The sequence below is a fragment of the Petaurus breviceps genome, unplaced genomic scaffold (assembly GCF_028583685.1).
Source record: "Petaurus breviceps papuanus isolate PSGF00001 unplaced genomic scaffold, PetGlider_PUasm1.0 90865, whole genome shotgun sequence".
Classification (NCBI taxonomy): domain Eukaryota; kingdom Metazoa; phylum Chordata; class Mammalia; order Diprotodontia; family Petauridae; genus Petaurus; species Petaurus breviceps.
In genome coordinates, this window is record NW_027187367.1 from 17,478,139 (window position 1) to 17,499,956 (window position 21,818).

General features: G+C 38.8%; 1 protein-coding gene across 1 annotated transcript; it reads left to right on the forward strand.

Moving 5' to 3' along the window:
* Positions 1-20,627: 20,627 nt before the first annotated feature.
* On the forward strand, positions 20,628-20,978 carry LOC138150237 (large ribosomal subunit protein eL21-like). Its single transcript, XM_069073669.1, has one exon. The coding sequence runs from the start codon at positions 20,628-20,630 to the stop codon at positions 20,976-20,978; it is 351 nt and encodes a 116-aa protein (XP_068929770.1).
* The last annotated feature ends 840 nt before the right edge of the window (positions 20,979-21,818 follow it).

A 21,818-nucleotide genomic window follows, 5' to 3' on the forward strand; every position in this document is an offset into this window, starting at 1 on the left:
TACTTAAAAGGTGAAATTAAGAGGTGAGAGAGGAATATAATGAGAGGAGATGGGGAGAGACAGAATGGGGTAAACTATCTCATATAGAAGAGGCAAGGGAAAATGGTTACAATGGAGGGGAAGAATAGGAAGGCAAAAGGGAATGGGTCAACCTTATTCTCATTGAATTTGGCTTGTGGAGGGAATGAAATACACACTAAATCGGGTATCTCACCCTACAGGAGAGTAGGGAAGGAGGGGATGAGAGGGGGGATGATGGAAGGGAGGGCAGGCTGGGGGGGAGGGAAGTTGGAAGCACCCACTTTTGAAAAGGGATGGGATCAAAGTATAGAATAGAACAAGTGGGAGTTGGGATAGGAGGGAGGGAAATATAGTCAGTCTTTTACCATGTATTTACTATGTTAATGTTTTGCATTAGCTACACATGTACAACCTACACTGAACTGCTTATTCTTATGCTTATTATATTATGAACTATTATTAATACTATATTGCATGTAATTGGGAAATAAGATATACAGGCACTGGAGCATAGAGATTCACCATGCCCTACTGGAAAAGTCAAAGGGGATATGGGAGAATACATGGGAGAGAGCAGATTGGAGGAGGGGATTTCCTGTGGGACTGCTATTTTGGGGCAGTGGGTAGGGGAAAAATGGGGAGAAAATTTGAAACTCAAAATATGACAGAAATGAATGATGTAAATCAGAAGTTAATAAAGCATTTGAAAAAAAGAAAAAATGGTCTTTATCAGAGAAATTCACTGTAAAATGTTTTTTTCACAGTGATTACCAACTATGTATTTCCCTCCTCCCACTCTCTTTTCTTTTACCTTTTACCTCCCTAAACACTCCTATTTTCTATTAGCTCCCCCCATTTTTTCTTGTCTCCTTTCCTTCCTTCTTTCCTGTATAGTAAGATAGATTTCTACACTTAACTGAGTGTGTATATTACTCCCTTTTTGAGCTAATTCCAATGACAGTAAGGTTTATGTGCTTTCCTCCATGCTTCCTCCATTTCTCCCTACACTGTAAAATCTCTTTCAGGTCTCTTTTTTTGTCAGATAATTTATCCCATTCTACCTCTCCCTTTCCCCTTCTCCCCGTGCATCCTTTCTCATCCTTTAATTTTATTTTCTTAGATAATAATACCATTACATTCAACTCATACCCCTGCTTTCTCTCTATGTAAATTCCTTCTAACTTCCTCTGTAATGAGAAATTTTTTAGGAGTGGTAAATATCGTTTTCCCATGTAAGAATAGGAACAGTTTAACCTTATCAAATCTCTAATGATTTCTTTTTCCTGTTTACCTTCTTATGCTTCTTTTGCATCTTGTACTTGAAAGTGAAATTTTCTATTCAGCTCTGGGCTTTTCATTTGAAATGCTTGAAAGTACTCTATTTCATTAAATATCTATTTTTTCCCATGAAGTATTATAATCAGTTTTGCTCTTCAATGAGTTTTTGCATGTCTTTTTCCATTTGATCAATTCTTCTTTTCAAGACATTGTCTTCATTGGATTTTTGTATTTCTTTTACTATCTGGCCTAATCTGTTTTTCAAGCTGTTATTTTCTTCAGTATTTTTTGTGTCCCTTTACCAAGCTGTTGAATCTTTTTTTCATGATTTTCTTGCATCATTCTCATTTCTCTTCCCAATTTTTCCTCTATCCCTCTTACTTGATTTTAAAAATCCTTTTTGAGCTCTTTCGTGGACTGAGACCAATTCATTCATATTTCATATTTTTCTTTGAGGCTTTGGATATAGCAATTTTGACTTTGTTGTCTTCTGAGTGTGCTAAGTGTGTGATCTTCCTTGTGACCAAAGTAATTTTTTTTTTTGCATAGTAACTTTCTATGGTCAGATTTTTTTTCCCTGTTGTTTGCTAATTTTACAGGCTATTTCTTGACTTCTCAAGTGGAGGGGGGTACTGTTCCAAGCTTCAGTTTGTGCAACTGTTTTTATAGGTAATTCTAGGGATCTGTAAGGTTTTAGCTCTTTTAAGATGGTATGACCTGGAAGACAGGTGTGCTTACTACTCTCCTGTACTGTGCATTGGTTTGTGAGTGACACCAAGCACTCTTTTCAACCCTGAAACTGTGACCAGAGTCCCTGCTCCCTTGTGGCCACAAGCTCTGCTGTGCTAGTGCTCCTTTTTTTATTGGGACTAAGAACCAGGACTATAACCCAGATCCAAATAAAGGCAATGAAAAAGACTCCTGCCCCTGGTGCCAGTGAACGGACCCCTGTAAATCCCCTCACCATCTAAGGATTGAAAGGTCTGGAAACCACCACTGTTGCCATTGACTCAGTCACCCCAAGCCCTGCTCCTGATTTTCTGGGGCCTGGTCTGTGCTGGCATAGCCTGCACTGGACTGTACTACCCTCTCACCATAGTGCAACAGGCCTTTCCTGTTGACCTTCTAAGTTGTCTTGGGCTGGAAAATTGTTTCAAATCATTTTTTTTTGTGGATACTGCTGCTCTAGAATTTGTTTAGAGATATTATTTAAAGGTATTTGGAGGAGTTTGGGGGACAGCTCAGGCAATCCCTGCCTTTACTCTGCCATCTTGGCTCCACCTCTGCATTCACTTTTAAATGAGGTCACTGTACTGTTAGTTTTGCTTAATTGTTTTATTTTCTTACAGAGAACTCTCAGGGAGATGCTGGTAATAAAAAACCAAAATTTGTCAGTAAAATTAAAAAAACCCCACAAAAGTTATAGCTGTCCAATCTAAAATAGTCCTCCTTCAGAGAAAGTAAGTTCCGCATCTTGGAGGCCTTCAAGCAGAGGGTAGATGGACATTTGTTAGGTAGAATATAATGGGAATTCCTTTCATGTATGGGTTAGACTAGATGGCTGCTGAAGTCCTTCCAGATTTCCAATTCTGTGATTCTGTGTTTCCCAGCTACACACAACAATAAACATCAATATAAGTGATCAGAGGAGGGTGTGGTTGAACCATCATAGAAGAATTAAACCTGTTAGGGAGTTTCCTCTTCTTTTTTTTTTTTTTATCAAGGATAGATTTAGAGGAAGTCACATCTGGAGATAAGGGAATTGACCACATATCCTGCCCACAGCCAGAATAGAGGGCATATATTCTTAGAATTTCAGAACTTGGCAGGACCCTAGAGATTATCTAATACAACCTTCTTGGTCTACATAGAAAAGAAAATCTTAGAGAAGTTAGGATTTATCCATATTCAAAAGGGTAGTAAATAACCCACCTGAGATTCAGATCCAAACCCAGTATCACTCACTCTTCCTTTGTGATGAGCACATCTTCTTTTTCACTCACATATTTTATCGATAATTTTTTTTTTTTACCATTTCTTCTGTGTAATTTTTGTAGTGTTTTACAGCCTGCTTACCCCCACCTTTCTCTTCTTCATTGTCCTCTAGGTGGTTTGTTGCTCAGTTGTTTCTGACTCTTAATGACCCCATTTGATATTTTCTTGGGGAAAAGACTAGAGTGCTCTGCCATTTTCTTCTCCAGCTCATTTTTATAGATGAGGAAACTGAGGCAAAAAAGGTTAAATGACTTGCCCAGGGTCACACAGCTACTCAGTATCTGAGGCCAGATTTGAACTAAGGAAGATAAAGTCTTCCTCAATCTGTGCCTGGCACTCTATCCACTGTACCACCTAGCCAGGTGATTACCATTTTCAATTATTCAGAGACTCTTATATTCTATGATTAATAGTCTCCCAACTCTGGAAGAATATTAATATTTAAAAGTTGGGACTTTGTTTTACGGAGAAGCTAGTAGTCATTAAAAAAAAAACTTCATAATTTCCTAATGTCTTGTCAACCTTCTTTCTTCTTCCTATTTACCTCTGGGGTCCTCTCAGTTTCCATTTATGATACACACAGATACACACACTGATGACAACTATATTCCACAGTGGATAGAACACTGAACTTGGATTCAGGAAAGAACTGAGTTCAAATGTGACCTTGGATACTCACTAGTTATGTGACCTTTGGCATGTCACTTAACTTTTATTTGCCTCAGTTTCCTCTGTAAAATGAGGATAATAATAACAACACTTACCTTCCAAGGTTGTTGTGAGAATCAAATGAGCTAATATTTAAAAGCTTTTTGCAACCCTTAAAGCATTATATAAATGCTAGCTATTATTATGGTTATGATGAAGGAGTTCTATGGGTTGTCCATTCAATCGCATATCATAATCTAGGCAATAGGCATTCTTCATTTACTTTGTTTTTCCTATTTGAATAGCTAGGTCAAACTAGAGTGCTTATGGATCTTATTTAGGAGGCTCTACAATATTCTTGGACTTAATGCCACCAGAATGATGTCAAAGGTGGGTATCTGGAGTACCTCACCATTTACAGGGAATCCATTGTTGATTTGGATTCTGTATGGAATTTCTTCCACAATATAGAAACACATGCGGTGAACATGTTTCTCCATTCTGAACTTTGCTTGATATAAATGTTCAGATCATTGTCAAACAAGGTTATCTCTGTTGTTAATTCTTGCAAAGAATCATGTATAATTTTTACATATGCCTGGGAAACACCTTTTTGGAGAAAAGGCTTTAAGGTAGCAATTTTCTCTACCAAATTAAATGCTTTTTTATAGTCAACACATAAGCACAGTGGGATACATATTCATTATATCTTTTAGTCTTTGGTGTAATGGCAAAGATGTGACCTACTGTGAAATTTCATTTGCTAACCTACCTGATGCCTTTGATGCATTTATAGATTATTTTCAGAAAAATATTTATATACAGGAAAAGTAGGCATATAGGTCAGTAATTATTGGCAAAGGCAAAAATGTTACTTTCTTGATAATAACAAAATCTAACATTTTTTCAATACATTTGGTATTCACCTTCCCTTCTTTCATATACCTTTAGAATAAATCTTATAATTCTCTTAGAATGCCTCGAGCATTGACCTCTGTGTTTAAAAGGTCTAATTTAACTACTTTTCCTATTTTTTTTCAGCATCATTTCCACTCCCTCTAAGAAGATTCAGTACTGTAATGTTATAATCCAAAGGTGAAGGCTTTATGATTCTTGAGGTGAAAAAAAATTTTTATCAAAATATTTTCAGATGTTTTTCGTTTTTTTCTATTTGTTGGCCTCATTCCAGTTTCATCCTTAAATGCCCCCAGGATGACTTTGCTTACTAGGGTCTCTCACCAATTGATTTCTTGAAAGTGTTTTTCCCCTCCACTGCTTCTCACTGCTTTATGAAGCAATGATGCTTATAATCTTCCACTATCCTTTTCAAAAAATTTTACAAATGAGTTTAATTTCTAGACTGGAGTTTCCCTTGGCTGTCATATCTTTCCATTTAACAAGTAAGTCAAGTGTTTGCTGACTAAGACAGTTTTTGATGCTTTCTGCTTGTTATGGCAGTCGATTTTCGCTGGCCGAATGTCCATATGATTTCTATGAGAGTATGAAATATTATGCAGTTACTATTCATGTATGTGTCAGAATTCATTCTAGCATATAACTGATAAATACTACATGTACTATACCATATATTATATCTGGTATATAGTGTATGTTCTATTGTCATACATATATGTGCTATGTTGAAAAAATCCTAGAGGTTTCCAACAGCCTCTAGTAGTTTGTTTGAAGGAGAAGCCCTTAAAATGTTTCTGAAAGACATACATTTTGGTAATTGGACATTAACTAGAAGTTACAGGGACTATATAGGCACTTGGGTCAGAGACACTGCCCTAATTGAGTAGGAGGTTCTTCACAGCATATTACCTTTATTATTTGAATAGTCTCCAACCCATCCATGGAAGCAGCCCCACCCCTTTGGTATTTATATCTCACTCTTCCCTAACATTCTTTTGTGCCCTCTGGAATTCTTGCTCTGTTATTAACAAGTGTTCTTTCATATAAGGCCTGTTCTCTCCTCTCAGAAATTACTTTTTATATATTAGGTACTTAATTTATATGTGTACATATTATTTTGCCTCAATAGAATGTAAGCTTCTTAAAGGGAATAATTGATTCATTCTGTCTTTGTAGCTTTAGTGCTTATCCCAGTGCTTGGCATAAATGTTTATTGAATTAATTGAATTAAGGTTAAAATATAGACAGTGTCTGCAAGTAGTACTTAACTTGATAGCTGTCCTGTGTTCCAAAAAACCTTGACACCTAGGAGCAAAAACTTCCTTTTTAGAGATGAAATCCCTGTCACTGCCAAGTACCTAGAGACTCAGTCTATCTTTATGGTAGGGAAAGGCAGCTATTTCCTTAGATTTATAATAGGATATGGGATACCTCCTCCTGTCCAAAAGAGCTGGAGCTAGATGGCACAGTCTCTTCCTCTTCTTATGGGGAAGAGGTAGCAACTCACTGAAGTCTGTTAGCTAGAGGCCATGGCCATGGAGACAAGTAGGAAGCAATGCTTGGCAGAATATGCATGCTGTAAGAGGCCAGGGGTAAGAAAGGTTATCAGAAAAGGCATGATAACATCACCAGAAAATATCAAGGGTTCTGACACTATGGAGATGGAGATTATCTCTCCACCCTTGGGCCCTTGCTAGGCATGTTTCCTGACATCTACACTTATCCAAAATGTTCCCTAGAGGTTTCCACTTTGTTGTCTAGTAGTCTAAGTATTTGTAGAAGAGTATACTTTAAGATTATGGAAGAAATTTTAAAAAATTAAAAATTAAAAAATTAATTAATAAAAAGATTATGGAAGAAATAATATTTTTGTTATTTTCTTACCATGGCATTTCCTTAAGTGCATTTATATTAAGTTAACCATATCCTGTGGCTGACTAAAGCAAAGAATGAATGGATGTAGTGGGAGAGAGGGACTGCTGATGAGTTACAGATTTTGAGTGGATGTAAAGTATAGACAATTTACGTAAATTCACATTACAGAAATTAGACTTTACGTAAAGAATTCCGAAAGAAATTCAAATGAGGATCCTTAATGAGTATTTAATTGAGCTACAAATATTATAGAAGAAGAAAGAAAAGCTTTAGAACCTGCAGTTTAACCAAAAAGGTTCACAATAAGACAGTTGGCAGAAGCATTTCATCATTTAAGTAATATTTTTTCTTATATTAAATAGATGGACCCAAATACTTCAAGATTTTTAAAAGTTCAAAGACTACTTGAGGATAATATTTCTTGCTATTTTCAGATATACAAGGAATAAAAGAAAGCCCCTGTCCAAACATCTCTCAAGAGCTTCATCAAAATAGTTGTGCAACCAAGCACCAGTGAAAAAGGCTAGGTACAATGGGTGGAGAATGGGTAACATGCCACGCACCCATGTTACCTTTACTATACAGTACTGGGCATATTTTATCAATAACTTTACCTTTCACTTTGTAATTCTATTTATTATGGCTTTATTATTGGCTTTATATATATATATGTGTGTAATTTAGGTTATATAACATAACCATATATGTATATATGTGTGTGTGTAAATATACATACATATGGCTACATTATTATGGTGCAGTACTTATATATCTGGATTTTAATACATCTTATGACTCGCGTAAAGGTTTTATTTTGTGTATGCCTTTGTTATGTGGGCTAAGTGAGTTGAGTGTGTAAGGACAAATTTGTATTATATTAAAACTGCTTTATGTAGAGGGCTATGGAATGGCCCACTTATATAGAGTGAGAACTGTCTGTACCTTAAACCTGAGATGGCTTTCTGATGAACTCATGCAATTTGAAGGAGGCTCTGTTTCAGGGTGCTACCTATATATCATGGACATATATCTGTGAATAGACAATGAGGTGCCATCAGCATTGAACACAAAAAGGAGACAGTCTAGACGGCAAAGTTTAATGACTTTGAGTATTTCAATGAAACAGCATAAACATAGATGCACAAATACAAGTTAATCTAAAGTAATTTGCCCATGGTCATACAGCAAGTTGGTGACAGAACTTTTAACTCAAACCCAAATCTTCTAATTCAAAGTATTTCTGGGCCCTGAACTAGAGGAGAAGGAACCTAGAACCATACCATGGAACTTCTCCCTTCCTGGATCCATCCACAGAAAGCAATGAACATGGACTTTCAGCATAAAATGGTTCTGTCTTACTTCTGTGATCCCCATGGCCATGCATTAAGAGACAGAAGCAGCAAACAAACCACGTTTACTTCAATTTCTGGGCATCCAGATTTTGTGCCATTTAATGCTGGTTGAGACCTTTGAGACCCCTCCCCTCCTTTTCCTGTGCTTTCCCATTCTTGTCTCCCCACCCCCACTCCCCAAAAAACATGCCAGTGTAAGCAGCAGGCAAAATGAATTCCTATTAGTATGCATATGTATTCCCAAATTCCTAAACAGAATGACTAACACCACCTACAGTCATTAACAAGGAGTTTGTTTTCTAAAATCTAGTTTACATTTCATCTTCCAGATCTTTGTTTATAGCTCTCCCTCTCCTCTGATCTCAGGTGGGAGAGACACATAAGGATGTTAAAACAGAAAAGGCCTTCAGTGACCATCTCACCAGAGACAACGGATAGAATTTCTATTTCTTACTTTCTTTCGATCTGTAAAAATAGGAAAATAATTATAATAATCAAGAGGTGGGGGGAGGGGCAAGCATTTATTAAGTATCTACTCTGTCCTAGGCACTGTGCTAAGCACTTCATAAATATCCCACTTGATCCTCACAGCAACCCCTGAGAAGAAGGTATTATTATTAATCATCTTCATTTTGCAGCTGAGTTAACAATGGCAGACAGAGATTAAGTGATATTCTCATGGTCACACAGCTAGTGAGTGTCTGAGATCTAGCAGGTAGGTGGCATAGTGGGTAGAACCTCGGGCTTGGAATCAGGTAGACCCATCTTCATCAGTTCAAATCTGGTCTCACATATTCGTTCTGGGCAAACCACTTAATTCTGTCTCAGTTCCTCATCTATAAAATGAGCCAGAGAAGGAAATGGCAAACCATTCTAGTACCTTTGACAAAGAAACTCCAATGGGCTGACAGTGAATTGGATGACTGAAATGACTGAACAGCAGCAGCTTCTTGACTTTAGACCCAACGCTCCCATTATACCACCTAGCTGTATTCTTCTGTTCAATTCTGATGTCCAAAATATATAAGTAGCACCGTGGAACAGACCCTCCTTCAAATTGCATGAGTCCATCAGAAAAAAGAGTATCCAAGTATCATTTGGGTTGGGGTTCTAGAAGTTCCAGGGAGAGAAAGTAGCATAGTGGCTTAGAAATTATTAGTTTGTCCTTGACTCCTTCTGTAGACATGATCTTCTGGAGGTTGAGTAATTGAGAGACTTTCTGATGAAAATGTTTCAAGCATTACTCAGGTTACTGTGGAGGGTCAGTGTGGGCACCAAGTCCTGCTTGGCTTGGTTGATTCTTGGGAGGTTCAATATTGCATCAAATACCACTTATAAGTGTGTGAAATGATTACTTTATGTTTTCCCTGCCACTCTCTTTTGGCACAAATAGCCCCTACTCAGGTCCAGCCCTCCTTATTCAGTCTTAGGTCCAAATTCCCTTGGGTAAATAGAGTTTTTGATTGATTAGTGCTTACCTTATATCTTAAAAAAAATTTTTTTCTTGCTTTTTGGAGGGAAATTTGGGGTTAAGTGACTTGCCCAAGGTCACACGGCTAGTTTTTGTGTTAAGTGTCTGAGGCCAGATTTGAACTCAGGTTCTCCTGACTCTAGGGCTGGTGCTCTATTCACTGTACCACCTAGCCACCCTGCTTACCTTATATCTTTAAGCTATAAACTCCTCTTTTGTTGTACTTAAAATTAAGCTTATACACATATATTAACTTACTAAACATTTAACATATATTATTTATGTCTTTTGAAGCTAGGTGGTACAGTTGTTAGAGTGCTGTGCCTGGAGTCAGGAAGACTCATTTTTGTGAGTTAAAATATGGTCTTGGATACTTACTAACTGTGTGACTCTGGGCAAGTCACTTAACCTCAGTTCCTCATCTGTAAAATGAGCTAGAGAAGGAAATGGCAAACCTCTCCAGGATCTTTGCCAAGAAAACTCCAAATGGGGTCATGAAGAGTTATACATGACCAAAATGACTGAGCATCAAGTTCAACTCATACCTTTTCAATCTTATTACACATTATTCCCCTCAATACACTCTCCAGTCAAGCTGTACTAACTTACTGGCTGTTCTACACATATCATGCTCCATCTCCCCTCTCCCTCCCTTGACCATTTCCCCCTCCTAGAATTCACTCTGTCCTTTTCTCCACTTTATGGAATTCTAGTTTCCTTCAAAACACAACTCAAGGATTACCTCCTACAGGAAGACCTTCCAGATTTCTCCTATACCCCATCCCTTTACTTGCTAGCCCCCTCCTGCTAAAGCTATCTTATATACATCATATATACACTGACACACATGTCCATACATACACACATATATGCATACATATATCTTCAACATATACTTATATGTATATGTTTTGCAAGCTCCATGAGGGTATAGGCTGTTTTGTTCTTGACTTTGTATGCTTAGCACTTGGAAGAGTATCTGGCATATAGCAGGTGCTTAATAAATGCTCATGGATTAATTGTCTCAGAATTGGAAGATCATAGAATTTGGAGCTAGAAGCAACCTTCCATCTCTCTGCCCTATTCCCATTTTACAGATAAGTAAACAGACCTATTGAGAGTAAGTAACTTAAATAAGACCATATTGTATTAAGGGAATTGCTTTGTATATATTTTAAATCTATGTATATGTGTAGATTATAAAATGTGCCCATATGTATATAACTGTGTCTATCTATATATGTGTGTATACACATACATGCACACAGAGACATACACAAATACATATTACTAGCCTTATAAACTTCCTGGAAAAGAGGAACTGTTTCATTTTTGTCTTCGAGACAAACACAGTGCTTGCTATGTAGTAAGCATTTAATTAATTGTCTTCTTCATTAATTGACTAGTTGAAGAAGAGGAGTCCATAGTCACACCCTCTTACTTCTAAATCCAGGGATCTTTCCACTAAGCCAGATAGTCTTCACATAGAAGCCATCCTCTATGCCCAGAAGAGCCTAATCCCATCCCGATGGACAGAACACAAAGTTGAAACCCAAGTTTGAATCTCAGGTCTTCCTTCGATATGACTCTTTAGACCTCTATTTCCTCATCTGTAAAATGAGGGAAATGGATTAAATCATCCAGCTCTAAATCTTAGGATCCTTTAATAATAATAATAATAACAACAATAGCTTTAGCATTTACATTTTAATTTAATAAACATTTATTAAGCACCTCCTATGTGTCAAATAAGAGGGGAAACAAAGACAGTTCCTGCCTTCAAGGAGCTTACAATCTAATGGGGGGTACTTAATGCATGAAAGGAAGCTGAAGATGGCTGGTCTAGGAGACAGGAATGGATTAAGGCCAGCAAAGGGTACCCAGTAGAGGGCCATGATATTCCCCATAGTCAAAACCAAGCAGAGATCTTATTTGATCGATTAAAACCACCCTGTAAGGGAATGTTATTATTATCTCCATTTTACAAATTAAAAAAAAAAATGAGAAAGAGAGGTTAAGTGACTTGCCCAGGGTCCTGCAGTTAAGTACATTTCTGAAACTAGATTTGAACACAGGTCTTCCTGGCTCCAACCCTGACTCTTTCCAATGTATCTAATCAATCAAAAAGTTCATATTGAAACACATAACATAGCACAACAGACGTAGAAAGGAATTTAGAACATAAGAGTGTTAAAGCATAGAGGATAGAATGTTGAGCTAAAATAGATTATCCTTTCAATATTTCTTAATTTACAAATAAGGAACAAAGGGCCCTGAAAGGTGGCTTTTTCAGTCATACAGTTAATTAGTGGCAGAGCTAGGGTTTAAACTAAGGCCAGGAGCTTAAAGTCTGGGTCTGAAGAAAACTGATTCATAAATCAGCAAACATAACTGAGAAGGATTTAAACTACATCTTGGTCCAGGAGCAAACTCCCCAGTCAACAAAGCAAGTAGGCTTCCCTGATTACCACCATTACAGTTTGCTTTGGGATAAGAAAGAGAGCTATAGGATAAATAATAGTGGTTAGCTGAATTAAGAATTAGGTGAGTTATTGGACCCAAAGAAGAGTCATTAATGGGTGGATTTCAACTTGGAGGGAGGTTTTTTAGTAGAGTATCCTAGGGATCCATTCATTGCCTTGTGATGTACAACATTTTGTTTTTATCAGTGACTTGGCAAAAGTTATAGATGGTATTCTAGTTAGGCTTGCAAATGACAAAAAAAAATGAACCCAGGCTTCTTTATCCAGTGTTTTTCTTATTATTGCATGCTGCACTTTACCTCATTTTCGTCATCTGTAAAATGAGGGTGTTGAACAAGATCATCTCTCAGGATCTTTCTACTTCTGTCATTCTGTGATTCTAGGATGGAAATTTGCCAATTTCATGGCCCCATAACCCAAATATCTGACCTGGAATTCTTGCCTATGCGCTAAGATTGGTTTGAATTCCTTTTTCTGATTCTCATGCTCTGTTCTGGAAACCAGCTGTGAAAACCTAACTCAACCCACTTGTAGATTTTTTGCTGGCTCTAGGAGTTCTGGGGATACTTTCATGCAAACTTGTTAAAGATGAGAGATAAACTCCATCAGTAAGGTTCTGCCTGATACAGACAGTTCTCACTTTACATAAAATTATATTATGCAAATTTGATTTATGTAAAGAATTCTGAAAGAAATCCTCATTAAAAAAACCCCCACCCATGTTAATTTTAGTGTACAGTACTGTATTCTCTATCCCTTTCTTCTCCTGCCCTTCAGCCCAGAATCCAAGGTTTCCCACCTCCCCCCCCCAAAAAAAAACCCCAAACAAACAAACAACCTTCCAAGTAAAAGCAGAAGAAATTAAATGGAGCAGCTGGCACCTTTTGGGTATTGTTACCCATCTTCTGCTGTCTGTGTTCATGGTCAGCCCCCAGGTGTCTGCCCCTCCCCTATGTTCTTCCACTTGATTCTGGTTAGGCTGCCATGTGGGTGGCCCTGGCCCCACATTTTTCTCCTCCTGCTCTTGATTCTCTATCTCCCCCCCCATATCCTTGAAGAATGTCCCAGTCCCACCCCCCCTACACTGGCACACAGTCCCCTTCCTGTCTCCCTCCCTCATTTCCCCAGATTCGTGAGCAAATTCATATTATGTAAAAAGTTGTTTTACACAGAGGTCTATGGAATGGTTCACTTAAATAAAGTGAGAACTGTCTGTATACAAGTCTGAGCCCTTGGGGTTGAATGGGAAAAAAAAATCTCTGTATCAAACTTCTCTGATGAGGATTCAAGCTATACAAAACATTTAACACACACACACACACACACACACACATATATATATATATATAATCTATCTGTCTATCTATTTTTCTATTTTTATTTCTGCCATTCCCCAATCAATAAGTGATTGAAGGATATGAAAAATAATTCTCAAAAGAATTGAGAAAAGTATTCATATCCACACAAAAGGATTCTTCAGTTCCCTAATAATAAGAGAAATACATATGGAAACAACCCTGAAGCTTTACTACATACTCTGCAAGTTGGCAAAGATGACAAAAAATGGCAATTCTCCATATTGGAGGGGGTGTGGAAGGAGAAGCACACTAATGCATTATTGGTGGAGCTTGAAGTGGTACAAACATTTTGGAAAGCAGTTTGGAATCAGGTAAATAAAGTGACTAAAATGTCTATACCTTTTGAACCAGAGATTCCATACTATACCCCAAGGATCTTATCAATGAAAAAGAAAGTCCCTACATACACCAAATATTTATAGCTGCACTTTATGTGATAGCAAAAATTTGGAAACAAATGATGCCCTTCAATTGGGTAATGTCTAAACAAATTGTGATATAGGTGATAAATACAGAGAAATGTGGGAAGATTTACAGAAACTAATGCAGAGTAAAGTAAACAGTCAAGAAAACTGTATAGACAATAATTACAACACTGTAAATGGAAAGATCAATCACATAACAAAAAACTAAAGTAAATGGAACAAAATTATAAAGATCAAGCATGACTCAAAAGAAGAAATATGAAAAAATAGCCCCAGCCCACCCCTCATGGAGGAAGGAGGTCCACAGTTGTTTCACATTGCACATGATTTAAGACTTTTTCTATGTATCAACTAATTGTCCTGATCCCCCCACCCCCTTTAAAAACAAAGATTGTGCTGTCTGAGTCATATCCAACTCTTTATGACCCTTTTTGGAGGTTTTCTTGGCAAAGATACCAGAGTAGTTTGCCATTTGCTTTTCCAGCTCATTTTACAGATAAGCAAACTGAGGCAAACAAGATTAACTGACTTGCTCAGGGTCACCCAGCTGTTGTCTAAGGTGGGATTTGAACTCAGTTCTTCTTGTCTTTAGATCTAGTGCTCTATCCATCACACTACCTGCTTGCCCCAGGTGTCCTTGAACTTTAGTATAGGACAACTCTCCAGAAAGAAGAGAGAGAAGGATACAGGGGATAAATGTGATGATGTTAAAAACAAAAGACATCAATAAAACATTAAAGAAAAAAAAAGAGCCAGTCTGAGTCCCTGTGCATATCTTGGTGGTGAACATTGCCTTATAACTTTGCTAAAAAAGAACTTGATTGATCCCAAGTGCTTTGTTTCCTGGTTTTAGCCCCAGTCTGGGATGACTTCAGAATCCTATCCTGTTCTTTGCTCTCCTCAGGAGATTTTACAACTTACCAGGGCCTTTGACTAGACTGCAGCAGGTTGACCAGGAGTCTAACTTAATGTGGCTATATTCATTCACATTCTAAGAAAGGAAATTTGGTAGAGAGGACCCAAGTACTGGAATTCAAGTCAGGGGAGTTGGGTTGGAAGACCACTTCAGTCCTTTGCTAGTTGTGTGATTAAGGACAAGTCACTTAGCTTTCCAGGGCCTACATACACCAAATATTTATAGCTGCACTTTTTGTGATAGTAAAGATTTGGAAACAGTTTCCTCATCTGTAAAATGGGAATAGTCACACTTGTACTACTTACTTCAATGGGTCTGCTGAACAGGTGCAGGGTACAATAATGATGATGATGATGATGATAACATTTCTCAACTAAGCAGGAAGAGTCACTTATACTGTAGACTTTAAAAGGGGAAATAACTTCTACTATGGAACTCTAGTTTTCTCTTTTGGACACTGGACTTGGGACTCTAATGGCTAGGATTTTCCAGCTTTGGGTTGGGGAGGAAACACTCGGAGACATGTCAGAGTCTCAAGCTACACATTGAAGAGATGAAGAGAGAGTGACAGTGGAAGTCCTTTTTCCTTTTTTTTTTCTTTTTTGGAGGGGGGAAGGTAGGGCAATTGGGGTTAAGTGACTTGCCCAAGGTCACATGGCTAGTTTTTGTGTTAAGTGTCTGAGACTGGGTTTGAACTCAGGTCCTCCTGACTCCAGGGCCAGTGCTCTATTCACTGTGCCACCTAGCTGCCCCCCTTTTTCCTTTTAAAGACTACAGAGTGGGAGGCTTTTCCTGCTCATTCTGTCCTCTTCAAGACATGAGCATGGAGGACTTTGTGAAATGCTACCCTGAAATTGAGGTACACCATACCAACAGCACTCCTTTGGTCTACTAGTATGGGGAGACTGTCCAAAAGTGAAGTGAGTTTATTCTGGCATGGCATGTTCTTGATGAACCTATGTTGCTATTCTTGGTTACTGCTTCCCTTTCTATATGTCCTCAAACCATCCCTTTAATAACATACTTTGAAGATTTACTAGGAATAGAAGTCAAATTCACTGGGCTGTATTTTGCAGACTCTAGCCTCTTTGTTTTATTTTATTTTTTAAATTGAGGGAACATCTGAGAGACCAGGTTCTACCACTAACTAATCATGTGAGCTTGGGGCAAATGACTTAATCTATTTAAGCCTCATCTATAAAATTGGTATGTATTCTGAGAGTGAGAAAATGTTGGACTGATGGTCCCTAAAGCCCTTTAAAACTCAAATATTTGATCACTCATACACCACGACCACTCTAGTGAGGAAGAGCTTTAATGAGTTTACCCCTCCTAGAGGTATTTGTTTTTTAAAACAGAAACATTTAAGCACAGGAAAGTTGAATTTCTAATGATAGAATTAGAGATTTTTGGATGGCAGGTGAGCCTTCCAGATGCCCTTCAAATCCTTCCACAGTATTTATTCACTCTATCTATGCAGCTGCTCTCTCACTTTTGACTAGGTATGAGTACTGGCTCTGCCACTTTCTATAAACACATGTCCTTGGGAAATCATTTTCCCCATTGCATCTTTGGTTTCTTCATCTGCAGGGTCTGCAGGACAGGGGATACCCAGCATGATTTGGAGGGTTGGTGTTAGGGAAGGGCTTCAATGAGACAACACTATGTAAATGGGAGCTATTATAATGCCTGCCATTAACCTTGTGTACTGCAGAGGTGTAAATCCTCTCTGTAAAATGAGAGGGTTGGGCAAGATAATCTCCCAGGTCCCTTCTAACTCTGACATTCTATGAGTCTGTGATTATGCGTGATATAAAAGATCTATTTTCTGCAGTAGCTGTCAATAGTTTTGAAGCCGTTGAGTTGTTGTTCAGCCATTTCAGTGGTGTTTGAGTCTTTTTGGATGGCGTTTGGGGTTTTCTTGGCAAAGATACTCGAGTGGTTTGCCATTTCCTTCTCCAACGCAACTTTACAAATGAGGAATCTGAGGCAGAGTTAAGTGACTTGCCTAGGGTCATATAACTAGTGTCTGAGGTCAGATTTGAACTCAGGAAGATGAGTTTTCCTGATTCTAGGTCCAGCACTTTATCCACTAAACTACCTAGTTGCACATTTTCTGGAGTAGCTGTCAATAGTTTTGGAGCCTGTTGAGTGGCCTGTCCCAAAAAAAGAGTTGTTAATGCTACCATGTCAGTTTGTCTCAAGTCTCAGAGGAGTGCCTCAGGTATACAACATCCTGGGCTGTGTCGAATTTTTATCAGTGACTTCAATAAAGTCATAGATGTCATGCTTATCAGATTTGTAGATATCAGAAAACAGGGAGGGATAACTAACACATCAAATAACACATGTTGGATATAAAGTTATAATACAGGATTGGGGAACTTGCAGCCTTGAGGCCACATGTGGCCCTCTAGGTCCTCAAGTGTGGTCCTTTGACTGAATCCAAAATTCAGAGAACATATCCCTAAACTTCATAGAATAAATCGCCTTAATAAAACAAATCCCCAAACTCAACAGAACAAATCCCCTTAATAAAAAAATTTTGTTCTATGAGGTTTGGATTTAGTCAAAGGGTTGCACTTGAGGATCTAGAAGGCCACATGTGGCCTCAAGGCCACAGGTTCCCCACCCCTGGACTTTACCAAGGATTAGGATCATAGGACCATAAAATTAGAATTGGAATCAACCTTAAATGTAATATAGTCCAACCTTCTCATTTGACAGAGAAGAGAGCTCAGACCAAGAATAGTTAGATTGGTAACTTACTGGGTCTTCTGACTCTTCAGTATAAGCTCTCTGATCTGAGACCCTCCCCTGCATTTTGGATCACCTTGATCCCGCTTTCCAATGGGTAGGGATGGACTCTGTTGACTTTGGCCAATAGCTGGTACTTGACTCCTTACTCTCTCCCTTGGCTATCCCAGAAGTGCAGGTGAGACCCTATCAGGGACATGTGAGGTTTCCTTCTAGCCAGACTATGAGTCCTCACTGCTAACACTGACAGTGAATGTTCGTGGCATCCACAGGTGGGGCTCAGAACCAGGCTGAGGAGCTATAGGCAACCTTGCTCTTTTCAGGGTGAAGGGGGGCCATCCTATCAGGCATTCCCTGCACATATCAAGAGATTTATGTTCCCTCCTGTTTTACCTTTATCACATAGTGTGTGCAGTTCCCAAATCACTTGCCAGGGGATTCATGTCTCAATATTATAATCTCTAAAGCTATGATATTAGAAATTCAATTTTGAAAGAAGGAACTGTTTAGGGTGTCAGCATGTTATGATAATTATCTGTGTAGTTCCCCCCTCCCCTTCACTGCTGCTTCTTCTTGAGCTGCAATAGGAAGTTATTTTTCTCTTGAATGCCAAGAATGGGGAGAATGGGGATTATTTCTATGTTGTTCCCCTTCCCCCCATATACACTCACATTCCTCCCTCCACCTGCACCCTCATCTCCCATTCTCAGCTTTGACAACACATGGGGAGCGTTCTCTGCTCCCCGGAGCACATGGTTGAATAAGCCTGATTGCCTTCCTGTATTTCTTTATAAAACTTTAAATATTCATTGCACTGCTGTCAAATTAAATGGGATTCTTTGACTATCATTCTTTTCAAGGATCTGAGTTCTTTTTCTACAGTACCTGTCCTACCCGCCATTTGAAGGCTCTTCCATTTATCTCACATTATTCCTTGTGAGCTCTCCATTCCCATGAGGTCAGCAGAATGTTAATGAAGGGAGAAGAGGTGGGGTTTATTGCCAGGAATGAGAAGAAGGCAGAGGAGGGACTGGGGCTTAGGGTGGGATAGAAGTTGAGAAGCCAGTTAGTCCCAGACAAGAACGTTAGGAACTGCCTTGTGGTAATACAAAATTCAAAGATGCTCAGCAGAGAGGACTAGTTGTGGATCTAAGGGGAGAAATACAAAAAAGTAGAACAAGATGCAGAATATACGTCATAGGGTCATCACTTTGGAGCTGGTACAGTACTCACAAGTCATCTAGACTATCTCTGTCCTTTTAAAACTAAGGAAACTTGGGCCCAAAGAGGCTGTGATCTGCTCAGTATCCATCTCAGCCTCTTTTCTGTTACCTCCCTTCCCCCAACATATATTCTCTTTAGTATTAAGAGATTGATAGTATTAAGAGTTGATGGTCAGAACTTAAATATTACCATCTTCCAAAAGCAGGGGGATGGACTAAATGACCTTTTGAAGTCCTATCCAAACCCACAAATCAATAAGCATTAATTAAGTGCTTGATGCATAACCAGAAGTCCTGTTAAGAAAAGAACAGGCTTAATGACATGGACCCAAGGGTTGTCTCTAAAGGAAATGAATTTCAAATGTGAATATGCAAATTTAGCATAATATTATATATAGCATTATATTAAATTTCTTTGCAATATGTTATGCTTTAATATTCTTTCTGCATACATACTCACTCTAAACAGAAGAATCCATTAGAAAATGGAACTACGTGCCCACAAAGGGGTCACTAACTCAGTGCCAGAATCATTTGTAAGCAGCCTAAAGCTGAATAATGCACAAGGAGGATAGAACAGTGTGGCAGGGAGCTCAGAGGGAGAGAATGTTCCAGGACAGAACTGGGAGGGATAAGACTGGAGCATACAGACCAATAGAGAAGAGAATTCTGCACAACCCATCAGTTCAGGACAATCCAATTAAAAGTGACCTGTGGCAGAGCAATATGTGACATGATAATACACTCCAGGACAGCAAACACACTGAACAACAATCATATATTGTACAATTATGAACTGTAGGCTTCAGGAGAGCAAACTACTGAGGGGGGGGCACCACTGGACAGAAAGCTGTAGAATGCCCTCTGAGGATGGCGTCTACATTGGTTCTGGGGCGAGTGAAAAGAGTATCAAACTACCCTCTGGTTCTGATGGGCATTCACAGGTTGAGTGACCTTTGCAAAGTCCCTTTCCTTTTCTGGGCCTCATTTTCCTCCTCCCTAAAGTTCAAGTTCAACAAGTATTTATTAAAGTGCTTATTACATGTAAGATGCTATGCCAGGCACTGAGAAGACAAAGATAAAAATGACAGTCTCTAGCCCTAAGGCATTTACATTCTTCTGGGAAGGCTGCAATAGGAAAAGGGGTGTGGGAAGGATGAAGGTCTAGCCATGAAAATGTCTCATCCCAGGAATCAGTTCATGCTGCTGCTGATGCAGCAGGGGCAGGTGGCTGTTGCTCTCTGGGGGCCTGATGCCCTCCTCAAGTCTGTTGCTCTGATTTTTTTTTTCATGTACTATTTCCCCAGGTGTCATGGACAGCTTTCCATCTGTACAGCACATGTCATACTACAGAACAGAGCAAAAACCATGCTGTTTATTAGTCATGGTCCCTGGGGGAAGGCTGCCTGCTGGCACATAAGCCTCCTTGCATCCCTCCTCCTCTTCAGGTCTTCTCTCAAATTCATCTTTCCTTCATCCCTTTACTAACGGGTAACTGGAATTGGACTTTTTTGCCCCAAGGACTGATTATTCCCTCCCCCTTCACTGATGTCAGTGCTACATCTTGTACCACTCTTACCTGCCAAATTGGCTTGCTACTCACTAGCTGCAGAAACTTGTGCAATTCACCCCCTATTTGAAGCCTCAGTTTTCTTCCCTGTGAAATGGGGATAAAAATACTTGTACTAGTCAGCTTACAAACTTTTTTTCCCCTCACAAACATTTTAAGAAATTCACAGCTTTCTACCAACTCTGCTATATTCCAGTGAGTTACCAAAATGATGAAAATAAAAAGAAAAGGGAAAAGGAGACCATACATGTTTTCTAGGCCCTTTTGAAAATGTGGTGTTGTCCCTTTGGCTGCATATGTGTGAATATACAAGAACGGTGATATTATAGATATTAAGGGTATGGGCACGGTGCAGCAAGGAATGCCCCACAAATGCTACCATGGCAAGACTGGATGGGTCTATAATGTTACTCAAAATGCTGTGGGCATTGTTGTAAACAAACAGGTTAAGGGCAAGATTCTATCCAAGAGAATTAATGTGCGTATTGAGCATATTAAGGATTCTAAGAGCAGAGATAGCTTCCCGAAATGCATGAAGGGAAATGATCTGAAGAAGAAGGAAGCCAAAGACAAAGGCACTTGGGTACAACTGAAATGCCAACCTGCTCCACCCAGAGAAGCTCACTTTGTGAGAATCAATGACAAAGAACTTGAGCTGTTGGAACCAATCCCCTACAAATTCATGGAGTAAATGACTGTAAAAAAAAAAACAAAAAAACAAAAAATGGATTATGGAAAAAAGAGAAAGTCACAGAATATTAAGGCATGAAGGGACCTCAGAGACAATTTATTCTAATCCTTTATACTTTACAGGTACAGAACCTTAGGGTCAGAGATGTACAGTAGGTCAAAAAACTAGTTAATGGCAAGACCAAGACTCATAGGATTTAAGGCTTGAAGGGACCTTAGATATGAGACCTCCAGCTCTCCAGCTCTGATCAGATCACTGAGTTTATCCTCCTCATTTTACAAATGAAGTAACTGAGGCCCAGAAAAGATTGTGGACTTTGTTGAAAGTCATATGAATACTAAGCATCAGAGGCAGGATTAGAACTCAGGCTCTCTGATTTCTTTTCCTCCAAGATCACATTAGGCAGTAAATAGCAGAGCAGGCATTCAAACTCAGGTCCCTGACTCATAATCGAATGCTATTTCTACATATTGTCCCTATTTTTTGAATTCTACAAATTGCTATATAAATGAGAGCTGTTATTTTCCTGGAAAGGTTTGCAGATGAATCTCACAGGTGAGGCTTTCACCCAGGCCAAGATGAAAACACCATTCCTTGCCAACCCCTAGAACATCCAAGTTCTCTGCAGGAGTCACTCAATCAGTGTCTGGCCAAATCATTTGTGTACCCAGGTTGAGTTTTGAAAATTGCTGTTGTAAAAGTCCAACAGAATCTCTAAGCCTCCCCTGTAACATATAGGATTTGACATCACAAAATCAATAACTCCAGGCCACACAGAACAGAATTTTCTGGCTTTAAAAATAAAAGCATTTAGAAAAAAAAAGAATACTGAGAGGTGTT

What these genes read in the sequence shown, in the direction of transcription:
- LOC138150237 (XM_069073669.1), top strand. Translation starts at nt 20,628, where the DNA reads ATGGGCACGGTGCAGCAAGGAATGCCCCACAAATGCTACCATGGCAAG.